Source organism: Myxocyprinus asiaticus, chromosome 41 (assembly GCF_019703515.2).
Source record: "Myxocyprinus asiaticus isolate MX2 ecotype Aquarium Trade chromosome 41, UBuf_Myxa_2, whole genome shotgun sequence".
In the NCBI taxonomy this organism is placed as follows: domain Eukaryota; kingdom Metazoa; phylum Chordata; class Actinopteri; order Cypriniformes; family Catostomidae; genus Myxocyprinus; species Myxocyprinus asiaticus.
The window spans coordinates 37,867,007-37,886,864 of NC_059384.1; the positions used below are offsets into that span (position 1 = coordinate 37,867,007).

Consider the following 19,858-nt stretch of genomic DNA (forward strand, 5'->3'; position numbering starts at 1 on the left):
GGACTGGGAGATGTTTCGGTCCACCTCTGATGACGACATCGAGCTTTACGCTGATAGCGTAATGTGTTTCATCAAAAAGTGCGTGGAGGACGTAGTTCTGACCAGAACAACACGGATCTATCCGAACCAGAAGCCATGGACAAATAGCAATGTTCACGCGGCACTTAATGTGCGGACCTCCGCTTTCAATTCCGGGAACTCGGAGGAGCATAAACAAGGCAGTTATGCCCAGCGAAACAGAACATCAGGACAGCAAAACACCAGTGCAGGAACAAGATTAAAGGACAGTTTAACACCACCAACTCTAGAAGCATGTGGCAGGGAATTAACATCATCACGGACTTTAAAGGGAATAAAAATTCTGCCATGAACACCGCTGCCTCTCTCCCGGATGAGCTAAATACTTTTTATGCTCGTTTTGAGGGAAATATCACCGCCCTCGTGGAGAGAGCTCTCGCGGCCGAAGCTACAGAGGTTAGTTCACTCTCCGTCTCTGTAGCGGATGTAACCCGATCCTTCCAATGGGTGAATATCCACAAAGCCGCGTGCCCAGATGGCATTCCGGGCTGCGTCATCAGAGCGTGCGCGAACCAGCTGGCTGGTGTTTTTACAGACATTTTCAACCTTTCGCTCTCTTTGTCTGTAGTCCCCACATGCTTTAATACATACACCATTGTGCCTGTTCCAAAGCAATCAAAAATCACTTGCTTAAATGACTGGCGTCCTGTTGCTCTGACCCCCATCATCAGCAAATGCTTTTAGAGACTAATCAGAGATTACATCTGCTCTGTGCTGCCTCTCTCTCTAGCCCCATTGCAGTAGGCTTACCACAACAACCACTCCACTGATGATGCCATTGCATCTGCACTACATACTGCTCTCTCCCACCTGGAAAAAAAGAACACTTATGTCAGAATGCTGTTTGTAGAATACAGCTCAGCATTCAACACCATAGTGCCCCCCAAGCTAGATGAGAAACTCCGGGCTCTGGGCTTAAACAGCTCGCTGTGCAGCTGGATCCTGGACTTCCTGTCAAGCAGACGCCAGGTGGTTAGAATAGGCAGCAACATCTCCTCATCACTGACCCTCAACACTAGATCCCCACAGGGCTGTGTTCTCAGCCCACTCTTGTATTCCTTGTACACACATGACTGTGTGGCAACACATAGCTCCAATGCTATCAAGTTTGCTGATGACACGACGGTGGTAGGTCTGATCACTGACAATGATGAAACAGCCTACAGAGAGGAGGTGCACACTCTGACACACTGGTGTCAGGAGCACAACCTCTCCCTCAACGTCAGTAAGACAAAGAAGCTTGTGGTGGTCTTCAGAAGAAAAGACAGAGAACACAGTCCCATCACCATCAATGGAACACCAGTGGAGAAGTCAGCAGCTTCAAGTTCCTGGGTGTCCACATCACTGATGAACTTACATGGTCCATCCACACTGAAGTCGTTGTGAAGAAGGTTCATCAGCGCCTCTTCTTCCTGAGACGGTGGAGGATGAGTCTTACATAATTTCAACACAAGTCAATGTTTCATGTTCATTGATTAATTTATTTGGTTAGTAGATGTGTAATAAGCGGGATAATGTACAGTCAACCGGTTTTTATAGCTAAATAAACCCCTTCAGGGTGATAAGGACACCGACTGCGAAGTGGGGATCATTTTAAAAGTGTTACGACATAATAAAAATATTACGGACACAAAGTTTCATTAAAAGTGTATTTTACTAAACAAATGTACTAAGTGTCATTCTTCCACTGGACGATATAGTCTCTGACATAACAGATATAACAGACATCATCAGCAATCGCTTGTTATAAATGTCCGATATTCTGATACTATTAAAAAATACTTTTTTCCTTTTCCCTAGGGACATCATCTATTAAAATCAACATGAACACAACAATCAATAATTCTTGTATAAAATATACCTTTGAGAAAGTCCATGCTTCATATGTGTCTTTTCTGTAATGCCATCTTGTATAAATAATAGACTTGAGCATTTAAAGTTTTATATTTATAGCCTATATATTCACTAGATTTTTTCAAACAGTTGAGTGCAGAAGTTTGCATACAGATTTTTGTCTCATAAGTTGACAAAGTCCTTTATAATATATAATATACAAATATAGGAGATAAAAGATCATATTTTTTTATTTAGTTCTGCCCTTTAGAAGCTACATAACATATTTTTTACACATCACACAAGAAAAAATAATAACAATTTACACAAATCATCCTGCTGAAAAGTTTATGTCCCCTTAGTTCTTAATATAGTAAGATGCCTTCTTGAGCATCACTGAATGTTTGCACCTTTTGTAATAGTTGTGTTTGAGTCCTTCATTTGTCCTAAGTGTCAAAAGCTGGATGTGAACATCATATAGCCACTGTTGTGCAAATCGAAGAATGTGCAGTACCTGGAGGATTTTTCTTAAGAACAGTGGAAAAATTCACTGCTCAGGACAAAGCAGGAACTCGTACACAACTATCACAAATCATAAAACAGTCATTGATCATCTAGGAAGCAACACACCATATTAAGAACCAAGGGAATGTAAACTTTTGAACAGGATCATTTATGTAAATCGAGTTAGTATTTTGTCTTGTGGTATATATGTAAATATATTTTATGTCAAAAAGCTTCATAGGTCAGTACTAGATTAATAAATGAATAAAAAAAAAAAATAAATTTTCTCTCTTCCTCTTATTTTCTTTAAAATGATAAACATTTAGCAGATTCTGGAAGGGGGATGCAAAGTTACATTAACCAGATTACTTTTTGTATTATTATTCACTAGATATGAAGTTGGAGAAGCGATAAATGTACTGACATGACATCTCCATTTACTCACATTTTTCTGAGCATGCAAACCCTTGCTTCAAAGTAGAATGCTTAATAATTATCAAATCAAAATAACTAAATATTTATTAAAGTGAGAACATTAATATGGATGAATATTGTCAATGAAGGCAAATTTAGGCATAGCAGACATAGACATTGGTCGAAACCACTGGCTGGTACTTTGTATATTTAAGCACAACTGGAACACTGTTATTGAGCAGTTGTTTCCCTCAATACATTTTCAGAAGAGTCTCAGATGTGTTGTTCAAAGAGCACACTTGTACATTAATTTCAATGGTTTAAACAAGTATTTAAGAGAATTGTTATTAATCTTATAGAAACTTAGGAGCTTTAAAAATAAATTTTTGACAGTTTTAAAAAGATTTCAAACTTACACAAAACTGCAGTTCCAGGTGTGCACATACAAGGACGAAAAAGCTCTGCACTTTTGAACATTATTATTATTTTTCCACTGTAAATTATTAGACTGCTGTTACCCTAATTTATAATAGAATATCTTCTTTTCACAGCTCCATTCAGACATGGATAAAGGTGAAGGAAAAGTGAGGTACGTGTTGACTGGAGAGGGAGCAACCTCAATATTCACTATTGATGAGAACACAGGGGACATTCACACCACCAAACGTCTAGACAGAGAGGAACAGGGTTATTACACCCTACGTGCTCAAGCTGTTGACCGCGAAACCAACATCCCGGTGGAGGATGAGTCTGAATTCATTGTGAAGGTCCAAGACATTAACGACAATGAGCCCAAATTTCTAGATGGTCCATACACTGCTGGAGTGCCTGAAATGTCACCTCTCGGTAGGTAAAGTTACTTCATTTTTGCTCAAATCTAAAAGCCAATGCTGAAATTGTCACAAGTTTTGAAAAACTGCAAAATACAAATTCTATATATAGATTTACTGTACCTGACAGTGAAGTTAAAAGCGTGTTTATAGATGCATTAACTCTTATGGATGATACACATTTTAAATATTTGATTAATTATTTGATTACATTTTATTAGGAGTAATGCACATCACAATGAGTTTTCTTTATTTGCATCAAAAGAACCATTAAAATGCTATTTGCAATGAAGTTTACATTAACTCACCACTGAATGAAATGCTGTTCTGTATTTCTACATCAGTAACAGCTCAGTCAGCCACAGCAGACACAGACAGACAAAATTACTGTAAATGGACCTTGCTAAATGCAGCCATCAGAGCTCACTTTATCTGTATTGTGTTGTTGACAAAATTAACCAGATATGAACTGAAAAACTCACAATGAAGAGTCAAATTATGCTTTAGACATATTGACAACGATTATGACAAGAATCCTCTCAAATAAAGAAAATGATAAAAGACAATTTTTTTCAGTACATTAGCACAAACACAGCACACTTTTCACTCCCAAGATGCATTGTGAGCAACTGAATGTCACTCCCATAGTTGCATCTCAGAAACAGTCCATCCTGCATTAAAGTGACATTGACAATAACCAAAAGCTCTCGGAAGCACAAGACATGCTGTTCACGCCTGTGGCAAATGATAGTGAGAGAAAAGGACACTGTCAGTGAAATGAAAAACATGGAGGTGGAAGCCGCCACATAGCTGAAGGTTCAGACAGCCAATGTGTCAAATCCCAGGATATTTCAGAGAGAAACAGAAGCTTAGCGCTCCTCGACTTAGGATGCTGTCATGAGTTCTATTGGAATGGGATTCATAGATTAAATTCCAGTTTAAATTGGAGTGACACTGTTCCAGGGAAGGTGTAAGGCCGTGCTGGGCAGACAGAAGCTTTAGTGTCTCTGTATCAGTGAAATAACACTCAAGACACATTACACACACACTTTACAGTCCTGCACTGCTGCAAGAATGTACTAAGAGCTTTGAAAAGCTATTATTAAAAACTCTCTGGGTGGCATCTGTTCTCACAGGACAGAAGGAATGAGTTTTTCAACCCACAGGAATTAAGCAGGAAAGAGATAGAGACAGAACAGATAGGTAGGCAGTAGGTAGGTTGTGGGTGAGTAAATAGGACATTACGTAGGTAGGTAAGTAGGTGAGTAGGTAGGTAGGTCAGTAGCTGGTTAGATAAATAGTTGGGGAGGTAAATAGGCAAATAGGTGGATAGGTAGGTGGGTTCATAGGTATGTAGGTGGATGGGTAGCAGAGTATGTGAGTAGAGTGGCAACAATTTCCCCTTCACCCTCTAAGCATTTTATAATCAATCTGCTCCAGCTCAACTCTGGGTTTTCCATTTCCCACTTCGTGCTCCTGGATAAGAGAAACCCCACTCTGTGTTCGTTCCATGGCAAAATTTATGCCTAACTTAGCTCCACAGTAACATTATTTCAGTATGCTTGTAAATATCAGAATTCTCAGTGCAGATGATCCACCAAAAAAAAAAAAAAAAAAAAAAAATACACAATACTAGGAGAAAAGCTTCAGTGTGCTTTATTAGAACATTAACATTAGTCCATGCCTATATTAAAATATTAGGGGCCAAGCACCGAGGGTGCTGTGGCACCTATTGTATCCATTAGTATTATTATTATGCTTTCTCCCCAATGGGAGTCTATAGCAGCCCATAGAACCGTACACAGGAAAAATGACATGAAAAAGAGTCAAATTAACGAAACCAGAAGTATCTATGATGTTCTGGTGCAAGAATATGTGATTTGTTATTTGGTTGCTAGGGTAACCCCATCTGGTTGCTAGGCAATTACCAAGGTGATACTGACATGGCTCCTTGCTACCCTTAGTCAAATGAACGAAACCAGAAGTTTCTACTGGTGGTAAATTAGATAGAGCAGCTAAAGGCATATTAAAGGCCTTCTGTGTGGCTGTATACTTTTAAATTCTTGACAGCTGGAGTTTGAATAGTCTGAACATTCCATCAGTGTAAGTGATTGGGGATTTTTCAGATATTTGATCATCCGCTGTGGGAAAACCGTAAATCCAATCAGTTAGAAAAGATAAAGCACACTATTCGGGATTAGTCTGAAGGTCTGTGCCGAGTTTGGTGCATGTAGCTTAAAAGCTTTAGGAGGAGTGAGAGTCAGAAATTTTAGTCTCTGAATAATAATAATAACTAGATTGAAAAGTTTGTGGACAAACTTTAGGTTGGCTTGAGAAAGCCTAGCCTGAAAGTTTGAAGTAGTTGTAAAAGCTTGAAGTTTGAAGGTTTTAAGTTTGAAGTAGTTATAAGTTTTAGTTGTTTTAAAAGTTCAAAGTTTAAAGATGATAAGACCATTCAGTCTGATAGATAGATAGATAGATAGATAGATAGATCATTTGGTTGCTAGGCAGTTACCAAAGTGATACTCAAAAAGCTCCTTGCTACCCTGGGTCCAATGAACGAAACCAGAAGTCTCTATGATGTTCTGGTGCAGAGATATGTGATATGTTACTTGGTTGCTAGGGTAACCCCATCTGGTTGCTAGGCAGTTACCAAGGTGATACTCAAAAGGCAGCTTGCTACCCTTATTCAAATGAAAGCAACCCGAAGTCTCTATGATGTTCTGGTGCAGAAATATGTGATTTGTTACTTGGTTGCTAGGGTAACCCCATCTGGTTGCTAGGCAGCTACCAAGGTGATACTTAACATGGCGCCTTGCAATCCTGAGTGAAATAAGTCAACCCAGAAGTCTCTATGACATTGTAATCCTGAGATACCCATCTTAGTGATTTTGAATGGAAGTCAATGGTGTTTGGTTGCTAGGGTGCTCTAAGTGGTTGCTAAGGCATGGCTAAGTAGTTCCCATGATGATACTTGAAGACTGATTGCTCACCCAATTCAAACATGCCAAATCTCATGTCTGTAGGACATTCTGATCTGAAGATATCACACTCAGCCTTTTTGAATGGAAGTCAAAGGGGTTTGGTTGCTAGGGTGCTCTAAATGGTTGCTAGGGCGTGGCTAAGTAGTTTCCATGATGATACTTGAAGACTGATTGCTCACCCAATTCAAACAAGCCAACTCTCATGTCTGTAGGACATTCTGATCAGGAGATATCCATCTAAGCCATTTTGAATGGCAGTCAATTGGTTTTGGTTGCTGGGGTGCACTAAATGGTTGCTAGCTTGTATGCATTTGCTAGGGTATTAAAGTGATAGAGTGAAAGAAAGAATAAAAAGAGTTATGTAAAGATATAAAAAGAAAGTGATGGAGTGATAGATAGAAAGTATGAGTGGTGGAGTTATAGGATGTAGCTTGAATCCTCTAAAGGAGTTATTACAGGAAAACCTTTTCATACCTTGAATGGAAGTCAAAGAGACATGAGGCCTATTCGGAAATCTGATACTGGAATATCGTAATTCCGATCAGTTAGAAAAGTTATAGCACACTATTCGGGATTAGTCTGAAGGTATGTGCCGAGTTTGGTGCATGTAGCTTAAATGCTCTAGGAGGAGTTAGAGTCAGAAATTTTAGTCTCAGAATAATAATAATAATAATAATAATAATAATAATAAGTTTAAATAGGATTTCAGTATGTTGGCTTTCTCAAGCCAACCTAATAACTAGATAGTAAAATTTGAAGACAAACTTTATGTTGGCTTGACAAAGCCTTGTCTGAAAGTTTAAAATAGTTTGAAGAGTTGGAAGTTTGAAGGTCATACAGATAGACAGCCAGCTGCAAGAAGTCCTATGCATCCCTACCCCATGCTTGTATTTCTGAATATCAAATTGGTTGCTAGGATAAACCCATTTGGTTGCTAGGCAGTTACCAAAGTGATACTGAAAAGGCTCCTTGCTTCACTGAGTCAAATGAATGAAACCAGAAGTCTCTACGATGTTCTGGTGCAGAGATATGTGATTTGTTACATGGTTGCTAGGTTAACCCCATCTGGTTGCTAGGTAGTTACCAAGGTGATACTCAAAAGGCTCCTTGCTACCCTGAGTCAAATGAATGATGCAGGAAGTCTCTATGATATTCTGGTGCAGAGAAATGTGATTTGTTACTTGGTTGCTATGGTAACCACATCTGGTTACTAGGCAGCTACCAAGGTGATACTAAATAGGCTCCTTGCTGCCCTGAGACAAATGAATGATACCGGATGTCGCTACGATGTTCTGGTTTAGAGATATGTGATTTGTTATGTGGTTTTTATGGTAACCGCATATGGTTGCTAGGCAGCTACCAAGGTGATACTCAAAAGGCTCCTTGCTGCCCTGAGACAAATGAATGATACCGGATGTCGCTACGATGTTCTGGTTTAGAGATATGTGATTTGTTACTTGGTTGCTTGGGTAACCCCATCTGGTTGCTTGGCTGTTACCAAGGTGATACTCAAGAGGCTCCTTGCAGCCCTGAGACAAATGAATGATACCGGATGTCGCTACGATGTTCTGGTTTAGAGATATGTGATTTGTTACTTGGTTGCTAGGGTAACCCCATCTGGTTGCTTGGCAGTTACCAAGGTGATACTCAAAAGACTCCTTGCTACCCTGAGTCCAATGAATGAAACCAGAAGCCTCTACGACATTCTGATCCTGAGATACCATCTAAGCATTTTGAATGGAAGTCAATGGGGTTTGGTGACTAGGGTGCTCTAAATGGTTGCTAGGGCATGGCTAAGTAGTTTCCATGATGATACTTGAAGAATGATTGCTCACCCAAGTAAAATAAGCCAGCTGTCATTTCTCTAGGACATTCTGAACCAAAGATATCACTCTCAGCCAGTTTGAATGGAAGTCAATGGGGTTTGGTGACTAGGGTGCTCTAAATGGTTGCTAGGGCGTGGCTAAGTAGTTTCCATGATGATACTTGAAGTCTAATTGCTCACCCAAGTAAAACAAGCCAACTGTCATTTCTCTAGGACATTCTGATCCAAAGATATCACTCTCAGCCATTTTTAATGGAAGTCAATAGGGCTGGTTGCTAGGATGCTCTAAATGGTTGCAAGGGCATGGCTAAGTAGTTTCCATGATGATACCTGAAGTCTGATTGCTCACCCAAGTAAAACAAGCCAACTGTCATTTCTCTAGGACATTCTTATCCAAATATATCAGTCTCAGCCATTTTGAATGGAAGTCAATGGTGTTTGCTTGTTAGGGTGCTCTAAATGGTTGCTAGGGCGTGGCTAAGTTGTTTCCACGATGATACCTGAAGTCTAATTGCTCAGCCAAGTAAAACAAGCTAACTGTCATTTCTCTAGGACATTCTGATCCAAAGATATCACTCTCAGCCATTTTTAAAGGAAGTCAAAAGAGCTGGTTGCTAGGGTGCTTTAAATGGTTGCTAGGGTGTGGCTAGCCAGTGACCAGAGAGATTCTTATTGGCTGATTACTAACCTGACTCAAAAGATCCAATCGCCAAGTGTCTACAAAATTCTGTTCTGAATATACCCTTCTGAGCCATTTTGAATGGAAGTCTATGGGGGTGGTTGCTAGGGCCATTTCCAAGATGATACTAAAAGACTGATTGGTAGCCCGAGTGAAATGAGCCCACCCCTATGTCTCTATTTATATAGACATTCTGATTGGGAAATATGATCCCACAAAATTCATTGTCATGTCATAGTAGGAAACAATTGTTTTCATGGGCAAGAGCCTTGCCATAGTATGCCTATGGGGCACTTTTTTGGCTGGTTTTACATTTATTCATTTTACATTTTACATTTACATTTTAAGGCAGAATTTTACAGTTTTTGGATGCAGCCATATATAAATGACATGAGACAGAAACTGGGATAATGGAAAAATAAACACATACTATATTTCCAGACATATGTAAACATATCCCTAAAACAATGTGACAGTTAATCATGTCTGGCAACTTGACAAATATGTTTTCAATATTTTTAGGATATGTAAAAATTAAGGTGACATTTGATTATCTTTAATCATTTTGGAAATCACAGATTTACTTGCAAACTAATATTATAAAAGTCATTGACAATGACATTGTCAATGTACCACTGTGTATAAATTTATATGCATCCATACACTCATGAAAGCCTTAGACTTAAAAGGATTTCTTATCCTGTGGCTCCCTCTAGTGGACAAAAAATTGTATTACAGCTTTCATTGGTCAGATAAATGGCTGATTATTTAAAATTAGCTGTTAGCCCCCCGTTCATCATAAATCCATGAAATTTAGTAAGATTCCTCAAAATTTCCTGTTTTCCATATTTTCGCAGTTTTGTGAAGTTTGGCATTTGTGCACACAGGATACAGGAATACTAGTGAAAATGGGCCACACTAGTCAAATATATCAGATTGTATCTTCTAGACGATTTAATGGATCAAAATTATTTTGATAACTTTTTGCCTGCATGGTCTAGCGCTGACCTGGGCCAAGTTTGGTGAAGATCTGATTAACGCTAAACTAAGAGGAGTTCGAAAAAGTAGGGTTTTCAATAAATTAGAACGGCAGAAACATTTTATAAAATGAAATAAAACTGAGATACAGTTGTGCTCAAAAGTTTGCATACTCTTGGAGAATTGGTAATATATGTACCATTTTTAAAGAAAACATGAGTGAGAAGGCAAAACACATTTCTTTTATTTCTTACGGGATTCATATTCAACTGTAGGTTATAACAGAATGGCACGATCATAAAACAAAACATGGCAACAAAGATTTGATTTTGATTTGAAATCAAATCAAATCAAATCAAATCAAATTAAATCAAAATCAAATCAAATCACTTTTATTGTCACACAACTATATACACAAGTGCAGTAGTGTGTGAAATTCTTGGGTGCAGTTCCGAGCAACATAGCAGTCATGAAAGTGATGAGACATATACCAATCTACAATAAACATCAAATTTACACAACACAATTTGAAATCTAATATACATTAGATTTAATTACACACAACACAATATACAAATAATAACATACACTGTACAGTATACAATACACATAATACAATAAAAAAAGTATATATAGTATATATAGAATGTACAGTAGGTTGTATTGTACTGTATTGACATTTAGGCAGTCAGTTGATAGTAAGTTGTTAAGAGAGAATATAATATAATAATAATATAATTTATGACAGTCTGGTGTGAGATATAAGAGTAAGAGTAATAAAGTGCAGTGCTGATGTATTTTGATCTTGGGAGATCAAGAGTTCAAAAGTCTGATTGCTTGGGGGAAGAAGCTATCATGAAGTCGGCTGGTGCGGGTCCTGATGCTGCGATACCGCCTGCCTGATGGTAGCAGTGAGAACAGCCCATGGCTCGGGTGGCTGGAGTCTCTGATGATCCTCCGAGCTTTTTTCACACACCGCCTGGTATATATGTCCTGGAGGGAGGGAAGCTCACCTCCGATGATGTGTCTGGCAGTTTGCACCACCCTTTGCAGGGCTTTGCGGTTGAGGGTGGTGCTATTGCCGTGTAAGGATGTGGTGGTTCATTCCAAACATCCTTAGCCATCTCAGGAAGAAGAGACGCTGATGAGCCTTCTTCACAATGGCTTCAGTGTGGATGGACCATGTGAGTTCCTCAGTGATGTGGACACCCAGGAACTTGAAGCTGCTGACTCTCTCCACTGGTACTCCATTGATGGTGATGGGACTGTGTTCTCTGTCTTTTCTTCTGAAGTCCACCACAAGCTCCTTTGTCTTACTGACGTTGAGGGAGATGTTGTGCTCCTGACACCAGTGTGTCAAAGTGTGCACCTCCTCTCTGTAGGCTGTTTCATTATTGTCAGTGATCAGACCTACCACCGTCGTGTCATCAGCAAACTTAATGATGGCATTGGAGCTATGTGTTGCCACACAGTCATGTGTGTACAGAGAATACAAGAGTGGGCTGAGAACACAGCCCTGTGGGGCTCCAGTGTTGAGGGTCAGTGATGAGGAGATGTTGCTGCCTATTCTAACCACCTGGCGTCTGCTTGACAGGAAGTACAGGATCCAGCTGCACAGTGAGCTGTTTAAGCCCAGAGCCCAGAGTTTCTCATCAAGCTTGGAGGGCACTATGGTGTTGAATGCTGAGCAGTAGTCTACAAACAGCATTCTTACATAAGTGTTCTTTTTTTCCAGGTGGGAGAGAGCAGTGTGTATTGTAGATGCAATGGCATCATCAGTGGAGCGGTTGTTGCGGTAAGCAAACTGCAATGGGTCAAGTGAGAGAGGCAGCACAAAGTAGATGTAATCTCTGATTAGTCTCTCAAAGCATTTGCTGATGATGGGGGTCAGAGCAACAGGACGCCAGTCATTTAAGCAAGTGATTTTGGATTGCTTTGGAACAGGCACAGTGGTGGATGTTTTGAAGCATTTGGGGACTACAGACAAAGAGAGGGAAAGATTGAAAATGTCCGTAAAAACACCAGCAAGTTGGTTTGCACACGCTCTGATGACGCGGCCCGGAATGCCATCTGGACCTGCGGCTTCGCAGATATTCACCCGTCGGAAGGATCGGGTTACATCCACTACAGAGACGGAGAGTGAACTAACCTCTGTAGCTTCGACCGCAAGAGCTCTCTCCACGAGGGCGGTGTTATTTCCCTCAAAACGAGCATAAAAAGTATTTAGCTCATCCGGGAGAGAGGCAGCAGTGTTCATGGGGGAGTTTTTATTCCCTTTAAAGTCCATGATGATATTAATTCCCTGCCACATGCTTCTAGAGTTGGTGGTGTTAAACTGTCCTTCAATCTTGTTCCTGTACTGACGTTTTGCTGATCTGAGTTAGGTCTCAGCTGATTGCTGATCTTCTGAGGGCATAACTGGCTTGTTTATGCTCCTCCGCATTCCCGGAATTAAAAGCGGAACTTAATGATGGCATTGGAGCTATGTGTTGCCGCACATTAAGTCCCGCACGAATATCACTATTAATCCATGGCTTCTGGTTCAGATAGATCTGTATTGTTTTGGTCAGAATGATGTCCTCTACACACTTTCTGAAGAAACACGTTACACTGTCAGCGTAAAGCTCGATGTCATCATCAGAGGCGAACCGGAACATCTCCCAGTCAGTGTGATCAAAACAGTTTTGTAGCGTAGAGTCTGATTGGTCCGACCAGCACTGGATCGTTCTGAGGGCGGGTGCTTCCTGTTTCAGTTTCTGCCTGTAAGCAGGCAGAAGCAGAATGGAGGAGTGGTCCGATTTGCCAAATGGTGGGCGGGGGAGGGATTTGTAGCCATCCCGGAAGGGAGAGTAGCAATGGTCCAAAACCCTGTCCCCTCGTGTGTTAAAACTAATGTGTTGGTGGTATTTTGGTGCGACTGATTTTAAACTGGCTTTATTAAAGTCCCCGGTCACAATGAATGCGGCCTCAGGGTGTTTCCTGCTTGCTTATAATCCCATACAGTTCCTTGAGTGCCCGGTCTGTGTCGGCTTGTGGCAGGATGTACACAGCAGTGATAATGATCGCTGTGAATTCCCTCGGTAGCCAGAATGGTCGACACAGAAGCATGAGAAATTCCAGATCAGGAGAGCAGAAAGACTTGATAGAATGTACATTCCTCTGATCACACCAGGATTTGTTGATCATAAAACATACACCACCACCTCTGCTTTTACCTGAGAGGTCTTTCGCTCTGTCTACTCGGTGCACGGAGAACCCCGCGGGTTCAATGGCTGAGTCTGGAATCTCCACAGACATCCAAGTTTCTGTAAGGCAGATAATGCAGCAGTCCCTTGTCTCTCGTTGGAAAGAGATCCGCGCTTTCAGCTCGCAGAGCTTGTTATCCAGAGACTGAACATTTGCCAGTAGAATACTGGGTAGCGGGGGTCGATTTGCGTGGCGTCTTACTCTGATGAGAATGCCGGCTCTGTTTCCCTTTTTTCTCCTGCGTTTCCGCAGACGGGCAGCCCAGACAAAGGGCTCCGCTGCCGTGTTTGTAAACAGCGGGTCAGCATTGAGGAATTTTAAGTCCGGTTTACGTTGTGTGATTGCTGAACCAATGTCCAAAAGTGTTTGTCTGTCGTAGACAATAAGGCAGACAACATCCTATAGACAAAAAACATAAGAATTGTAAACAAAACAAACAAAGCACTACCATTTTGTGTCGGAGCTCGCAACACAGCAGCCATACTCGGCGCCATCTTGAGTCAAACGACCTCTGTTCAAAAGTCTGCATTCCCTTAGTTCCTAATACTGTTTATTGCCCCCTTTAGCATCAATGACAGCATGCAGTCTTTTGTAATAGTTGTCTATGAGGCCCCAAATTCTTACAGGTGGTATAGCTGCCCATTCGTCTTGGCAAAATGCCTCCAGGTCATGCAAAGTCTTTGGTCGTCTTGCATGAACCGCATGTTTGAGATCTCCCCAGAGTGGCTCGATGATATTAAGGTCAGGAGACTGTGATGGCCACTCTAGAACCTTCACCTTTTTCTGTTGTAACCACTGGAGGGTCAACTTGGCCTTGTGCTTAGGGTCATTGTCGTGCTGGAAAGTCCAAGAGCGTCCCATGCAGCTTTCATGCAGAAGAATGCAAATTGTCTGCCAGTATTTTCTGATAACATGCTGCATTCATCTTGCCATCAATTTTCACAAGATTCCCCATGCCTTTAGAGCTCACACACCCCCATAACATCAGTGAGCCACCACCATGCTTCACAGTGGGGATGGTATTCTTTTCACTATAGGCCTCGTTGACCCCTCTCCAAACATTGCGCTTATGGTTGTGACCATAAAGCTCTAATTTTGGTCTTGTCACTCCAAATTACAGTGTGCCAGAAGCTGTGAGGCGTGTCAAGGTGTTGTCGGGCATATTGTAACTGGGCTTTTTTGTGGCATTGGCACAGTAAAGGCTTCTTTCTGGCAACTCGACCATGCAGTTCATTTTTGTTCAAGTATCGTCGTATTGTGCTCCTTGAAACAACCACACCATCTTTTTCCAGAGCAGCCTGTATTTCTGAGGTTACCTGTGGGTTTTTCTTTGTATCCCGAACAATTCTTCTGGCTGAAACAAGTTGTGGCTGAAATCTTTCTTGGTCTACCTGACCTTGGCTTGGTATCAAGAGATCCCCAAATTTTCCACTTCTTAATATGTGATTGAACAGTACTGACTGGCATTTTCAAGGCTTTGGATATCTTTTTATATCCTTCTCCATCTTTATAAAGTTCCATTACCTTGTTACGCAGGTCTTATGACAGTTCTTTTCTGCTCTCCATGGCTCAGTATCTAGCCTGCTGGGAGGCGGAAGCCGAGGAAGAATCCATATGCGGATGTTTATTCAAACAGTCCATCAAAATCCAAACACAGTGTCAAAAAAACAGGCAGTGAGGTCAAAAACACAGTAAAGCAGTCCAACCAGGCAAACAGGCAAAAGGGGAGATCCAAAAGAGAAGTCAAAACAAACAGGTCAAAACACTAGGCAATAAGGCAATGATATAAATGCTTGGTAAGGCAGATGATCTGGCAATACTTCGCAATATGGGAATGAGCATGCATGGCTTATATACTAGGCAAACAGGAAATGACATTACAGGAACTGATGTGGCAGGAAACAGGAAGTGACAGTTCAGAATTCAGGTGAGGGCTCCCTCTGGTGGGCAGGAGACCACTCAGATGTTACACCTGCTCAGTGCATCCACGTGAGAGCTAACAAACATAGACACTAATTGCAATTTAAAAAGCCACAGGTGTGGGAAATTAACCTTTAATTGCCATTTAAACCTGTGTGTGTCACCTTGTGTGTCTGTAACAAGGCCAAACATTCAAGGGTATGTCGACTTTTGATCAGGGCCATTTGGGTGATTTCTGTTATCATTATGATTTAAAAAGGAGCCAAACAGCTATGTGATAATAAATGGCTTCATATGATCACTATCCTTAAATAAAAGACATTTTTTTGATGACATATGATTAGTCATATTTTCAAAATCAATGCCAAAATTCCACAATTTTGCCAGGGTATGCATACTTTTGAGCACAACTGTATACATTTTGTAGGACTTGATGCAAGGATTTAGAGGTAAAAAGCATTTTGATTTTAATGTGCTCGGATGCGGAGTAATTAGCAAAAACGTAAATGTTTTTGTTATAGCACCACCTTGTGGCCGATTCTCACAAAACTTGGTACACAGCCTCATTTTGACACTGTGTATGAATATCTCAAATTTCGTAATGGCCGGCCATTCAGATTTGATGTTATTAGCTGCTGAAATTTGATTGGCTGCTGGTGGCCATGTTTTTAAAGATATGCAACTGTGTTCATAGACCGTGATGGCACCTTGGACAAAGACAGTGCATGCAAAATTTCAAGTCGATTGGACCAACGGTTCCATAGTTACAGCCATTTTAATTTTGTAATTATTATAGTGCCACCAAGAGGCAAAGGTATGCAATATTTTTGGTGATAATATCTCAATCCGTTGAAAAGTTATAACCGTTTTAGTAAAATGGACACACCCACTATGAATGTTTTGGCGTACCGTTTGACGATAAATCAAAATTTCTAAATTCCTTTGATAACTTTTCATACTGGGACTCGTTGATTCAGCACTGGTTTAGTTCCGATCGGGCAAACGGCCTAGGACGAGTTCGTTTTGAATTTTTTTAAAACAATCCAAAATAGCGGGAAAACGAAGGGGCGGAGCAAAATTCTGACAGGGTAAAACTCTTCTGCATGACGCAAGGAATCATACTTTTGTTTCTAACCAATACGGTTCAAGATTTATGGCCCAAAATGTGATTTTTGTGTATTTTGTTCGCTATAGCGCCACTTAGTGTCTGAAGGATGTGTGTCTGTATGCCTGAGTAGTGGGGGGGGGGGATTTGGAACCATCCTGCCAAGGTTTTTTACATAATCGTGAATATTTACTGAACAATTTGATTGACAACAGTGGTTCTTGAGGCAAAGTTGTTCAGTATGAGGAGATCTACATCAATGGAAAGGAGGAGGCGAGAACCGACTTGATAATATAAATTATTACACCGCAGAATAAGTGTAATATCTGATAATAATGTGGGCTGAAATAGCTGCAGTGCCCACACATTGCCAGTCTCCACATACCTGGGAGGCCCCGCTCTCAAAACTGTTCTGGCGAATTGTGAGGACTCACTTTATTGACCAGCTGTGGGTTAAACACTTACGAATGACAAGCGCTAAGTTCAAAGAATTGTGTGCCAAGGTCGGACCTTTCAGTGGGCTAGTCACATCAAGCTATCCTCTGAAGTCCATCGTAAAAGACTGAAGTGATGTCTGTCTAGCACCAGCTGCATTTAGTCGTCATCACTCAGAGACACATAGCAGTGGAGTCCGACACCAAGCAGGAACGGAGCTGGATCTGGCTGGCTCTGGTAACCTTGGTATATGACTCAAATAGAATAATATTAACATAGATGCCATTCAATTATGCAGAGTTATAGATCATGATAGATGTTTCTGGTTCCAGCAGACCTAACTAAAGCAGCATAATTGTGAGTTGATGGCTAAATTAGGCGTATGCTTGGCTAAATAGATAGAGTCTTTAGTCTAGACGTAAACTGAGTAAGTGTGTCTGCATCCCGATCAGTGTTAGGGAGACTATTGCATAGTTTAAGTGCCAAATAGGAAAAGGATCTACCTCCTTTTGTGGATTTTGATATTCTAGGAACTATTAATAAGCCAGAATTTTGTGATCGTAATGAACATGATGGAATATAGTGTGTCAGAAGGTCAATTAAATACTGTGGAGGCCACTCAAAGCTTTAATGTAGCAATATTTATGAGGTGGAAGAATCCTGTTCTACAAATATTGGAAATATGATTTTTTAAAGGACAGAGTGGTATCAAATATAACACCCAAGTTCTGCGCTGTAGAAGACGTCATAACAGTACATCCATCGAGAGTCAAAATATATTTTAGCGGCTTATTTTTGGTCCAATAATTAGTACCTCTGTTTTGTCGGAATTGAGTAGAAGGAAATTTCTGGCCATCCAATCTTTGAGAATTGTGAATTTTTGTTGGGTTAAGAAGAAATACAACTTATTCCATGATTCCTGATAATATCTCCCAGGGGAAGCATGTATAAGGAGAAAAGCAGAGGCCCTACAACTGATCCCTGTGGCACTCCATACTTTTGTTTGATTTGACAATTCCTCGTTTACACATACAAAGTGGTAGTGGTCTGATAAATAGGACCTAAACCATGCTAATGCAAGTACACTAATGCCAACATAATTCTCCAGCCTATTCAAGAGAATAATCTATCGTGTCGAAGGCAGCACTAAGATCTAAAAGCACTAGAAGAGAAATGCAGCTGTGATCAGATGATAAGAACAAGTCATTTGTAACTCTGATAAGTACAGTCTCTGTACTGTGATGGGGCCTAAATCCTGACTGAAATTGTTCATATATACCATTTCTCTGTAGAAATGAACATAGTTGGGAGGACACTACCTTTTCTAGTATTTTTGACATAAATGGTAGATTTGAAATCGGTCTGTAATTCCAATTCTCCAGGATCAAGCTGTGGCTTCTTAATTAGTGGTTTGATAACTGCCATTTTAAAGTTTCTTGGGACATGTCCTAAGGATAGCGAGGAGTTAATAATATTAAGAAGAGGTTCTGAGATACAGGTATTACCTCTTTTAAGAGCTTAGTTGGTATTGGATCTAACATACATGTTCTGGCTTTTGATTTTTTGATAAGTTTTGTTAGCTCTTCATGACCTATGGCAGTGAAGGACTGAAGTTGCTCATGAGGAAAATTATGAGACACTGTGTTCTGAGGTGCTGTGACTGTTGATTGCATAGTTCCAATTTTATTTCTGATTATTTCAATTTTATCAGTAAAGAAATTCATGAAGTCATTACTATTGTGCTGCTAAGGAATATTAGGTTCAGTAAATTCTTTATTCATAACCAATTCAGCCACAGTACTGAATAAACACCTAGGATTGTTGTGGTTATTTTCTATCAGTTTGCTAAAATATGCTGACCTGGCAGCTCATAGTGCCTGTCTGTAGCTACAGACACTATCATTCCATGCACCGCAAAATACATCTAATTTTGTATTCTTCCACTTGCGCTCCATTTTCCGAGCTGCTCTCTTGAGAGCATGAGTGTGATCACTGTACCATGTTGCGAGGCTTTTTTCTTTAACTTTCTTTAATCGAAAGGGGGGGGGGGGGGTGACACTATCAAGAGTGCTAGAGAATACTGTATTTATATTTTCTGTTATTATATAAAGTTCTTCTAGACTTTTTGGTTTAACGAGTATGTGACACAATTCTGGAAGATTATTAGTGAAGCTATCTTTAGTGGTCCTAAGAATATTTCTACCTGAACGATAGCATGGTGCAGATTGTGTGACATCAGCTGATCGCAGCAAACAAGAGACGAGGTAATGATCTGAGATGTTATCGCTCTGTGGTAGAATTTCTATAGTATCAACATCAACTCCATATGACAGAATTAAATCTAGCGTATGATTATGGCGACAAGTTGGTCCTGTCACATTTTGTCTGACTCTAAGAGAGTTGAGAATTTCGATAAATGCTAATTACAATGCGTCATTTTCATTATCTATGTGAATGTTGAAGCCACCAACAATTAAAGCTCTATCTACATTAACTACTAGATCTGATAGAAAATTTGCAAATTCACCAAGGAAATCTGAGTACGGCCCGGGTGATCTATATACTATGGCAAGGGCAAAAGACGACAGAGATTTCTTTTATTTACATCTTACGATGTCACATTAAGCATTATTAGTTCAAAAGACTCAAACTTATATCCTGTCCTCTGAGTAACACCAAAAACTTCACTGTAAATTGTAGCAACACCTCCTCCTCAACCCTTCAGATGAGGCTCATGTTTATAAAAATAACCTGAGGGAGTAGATTCATTTAAACAAATATATTAATCTGGTTTAAGCCAGGTTTCAGTCAAACAGAGCACATCCAAACGATGATCTGTAATAATTTAATTTACAATTAGTGCTTTGGTTGAAAGAGGTCTAATGTTTATTAGCCCTACCTTTATATGATGTTTATCTTAAAAAAAAATTTCTTCCAAGTTTGACCTTAATCACATTTTTTTCTAAATGATTTTGTGAGGGGTATGTGTTTGGTAGTTTGGGGAACAGACACAGTCTATATATGATA

The 19,858-nt window shown here is 40.2% G+C and overlaps 1 protein-coding gene across 1 annotated transcript in view; it reads left to right on the top strand.

The window, feature by feature from the left end:
* The window catches only part of LOC127432012 (cadherin-7-like), a 284,601-nt gene that overhangs the window by 23,759 nt on the left and 240,984 nt on the right, over positions 1 to 19,858 (top strand). The window contains exon 2 of the mRNA XM_051682740.1: positions 3,381 to 3,675. Within this exon, the coding sequence (XP_051538700.1) occupies positions 3,381 to 3,675 (295 nt within the window). The remainder of the gene's footprint in view (positions 1 to 3,380; positions 3,676 to 19,858) is intronic.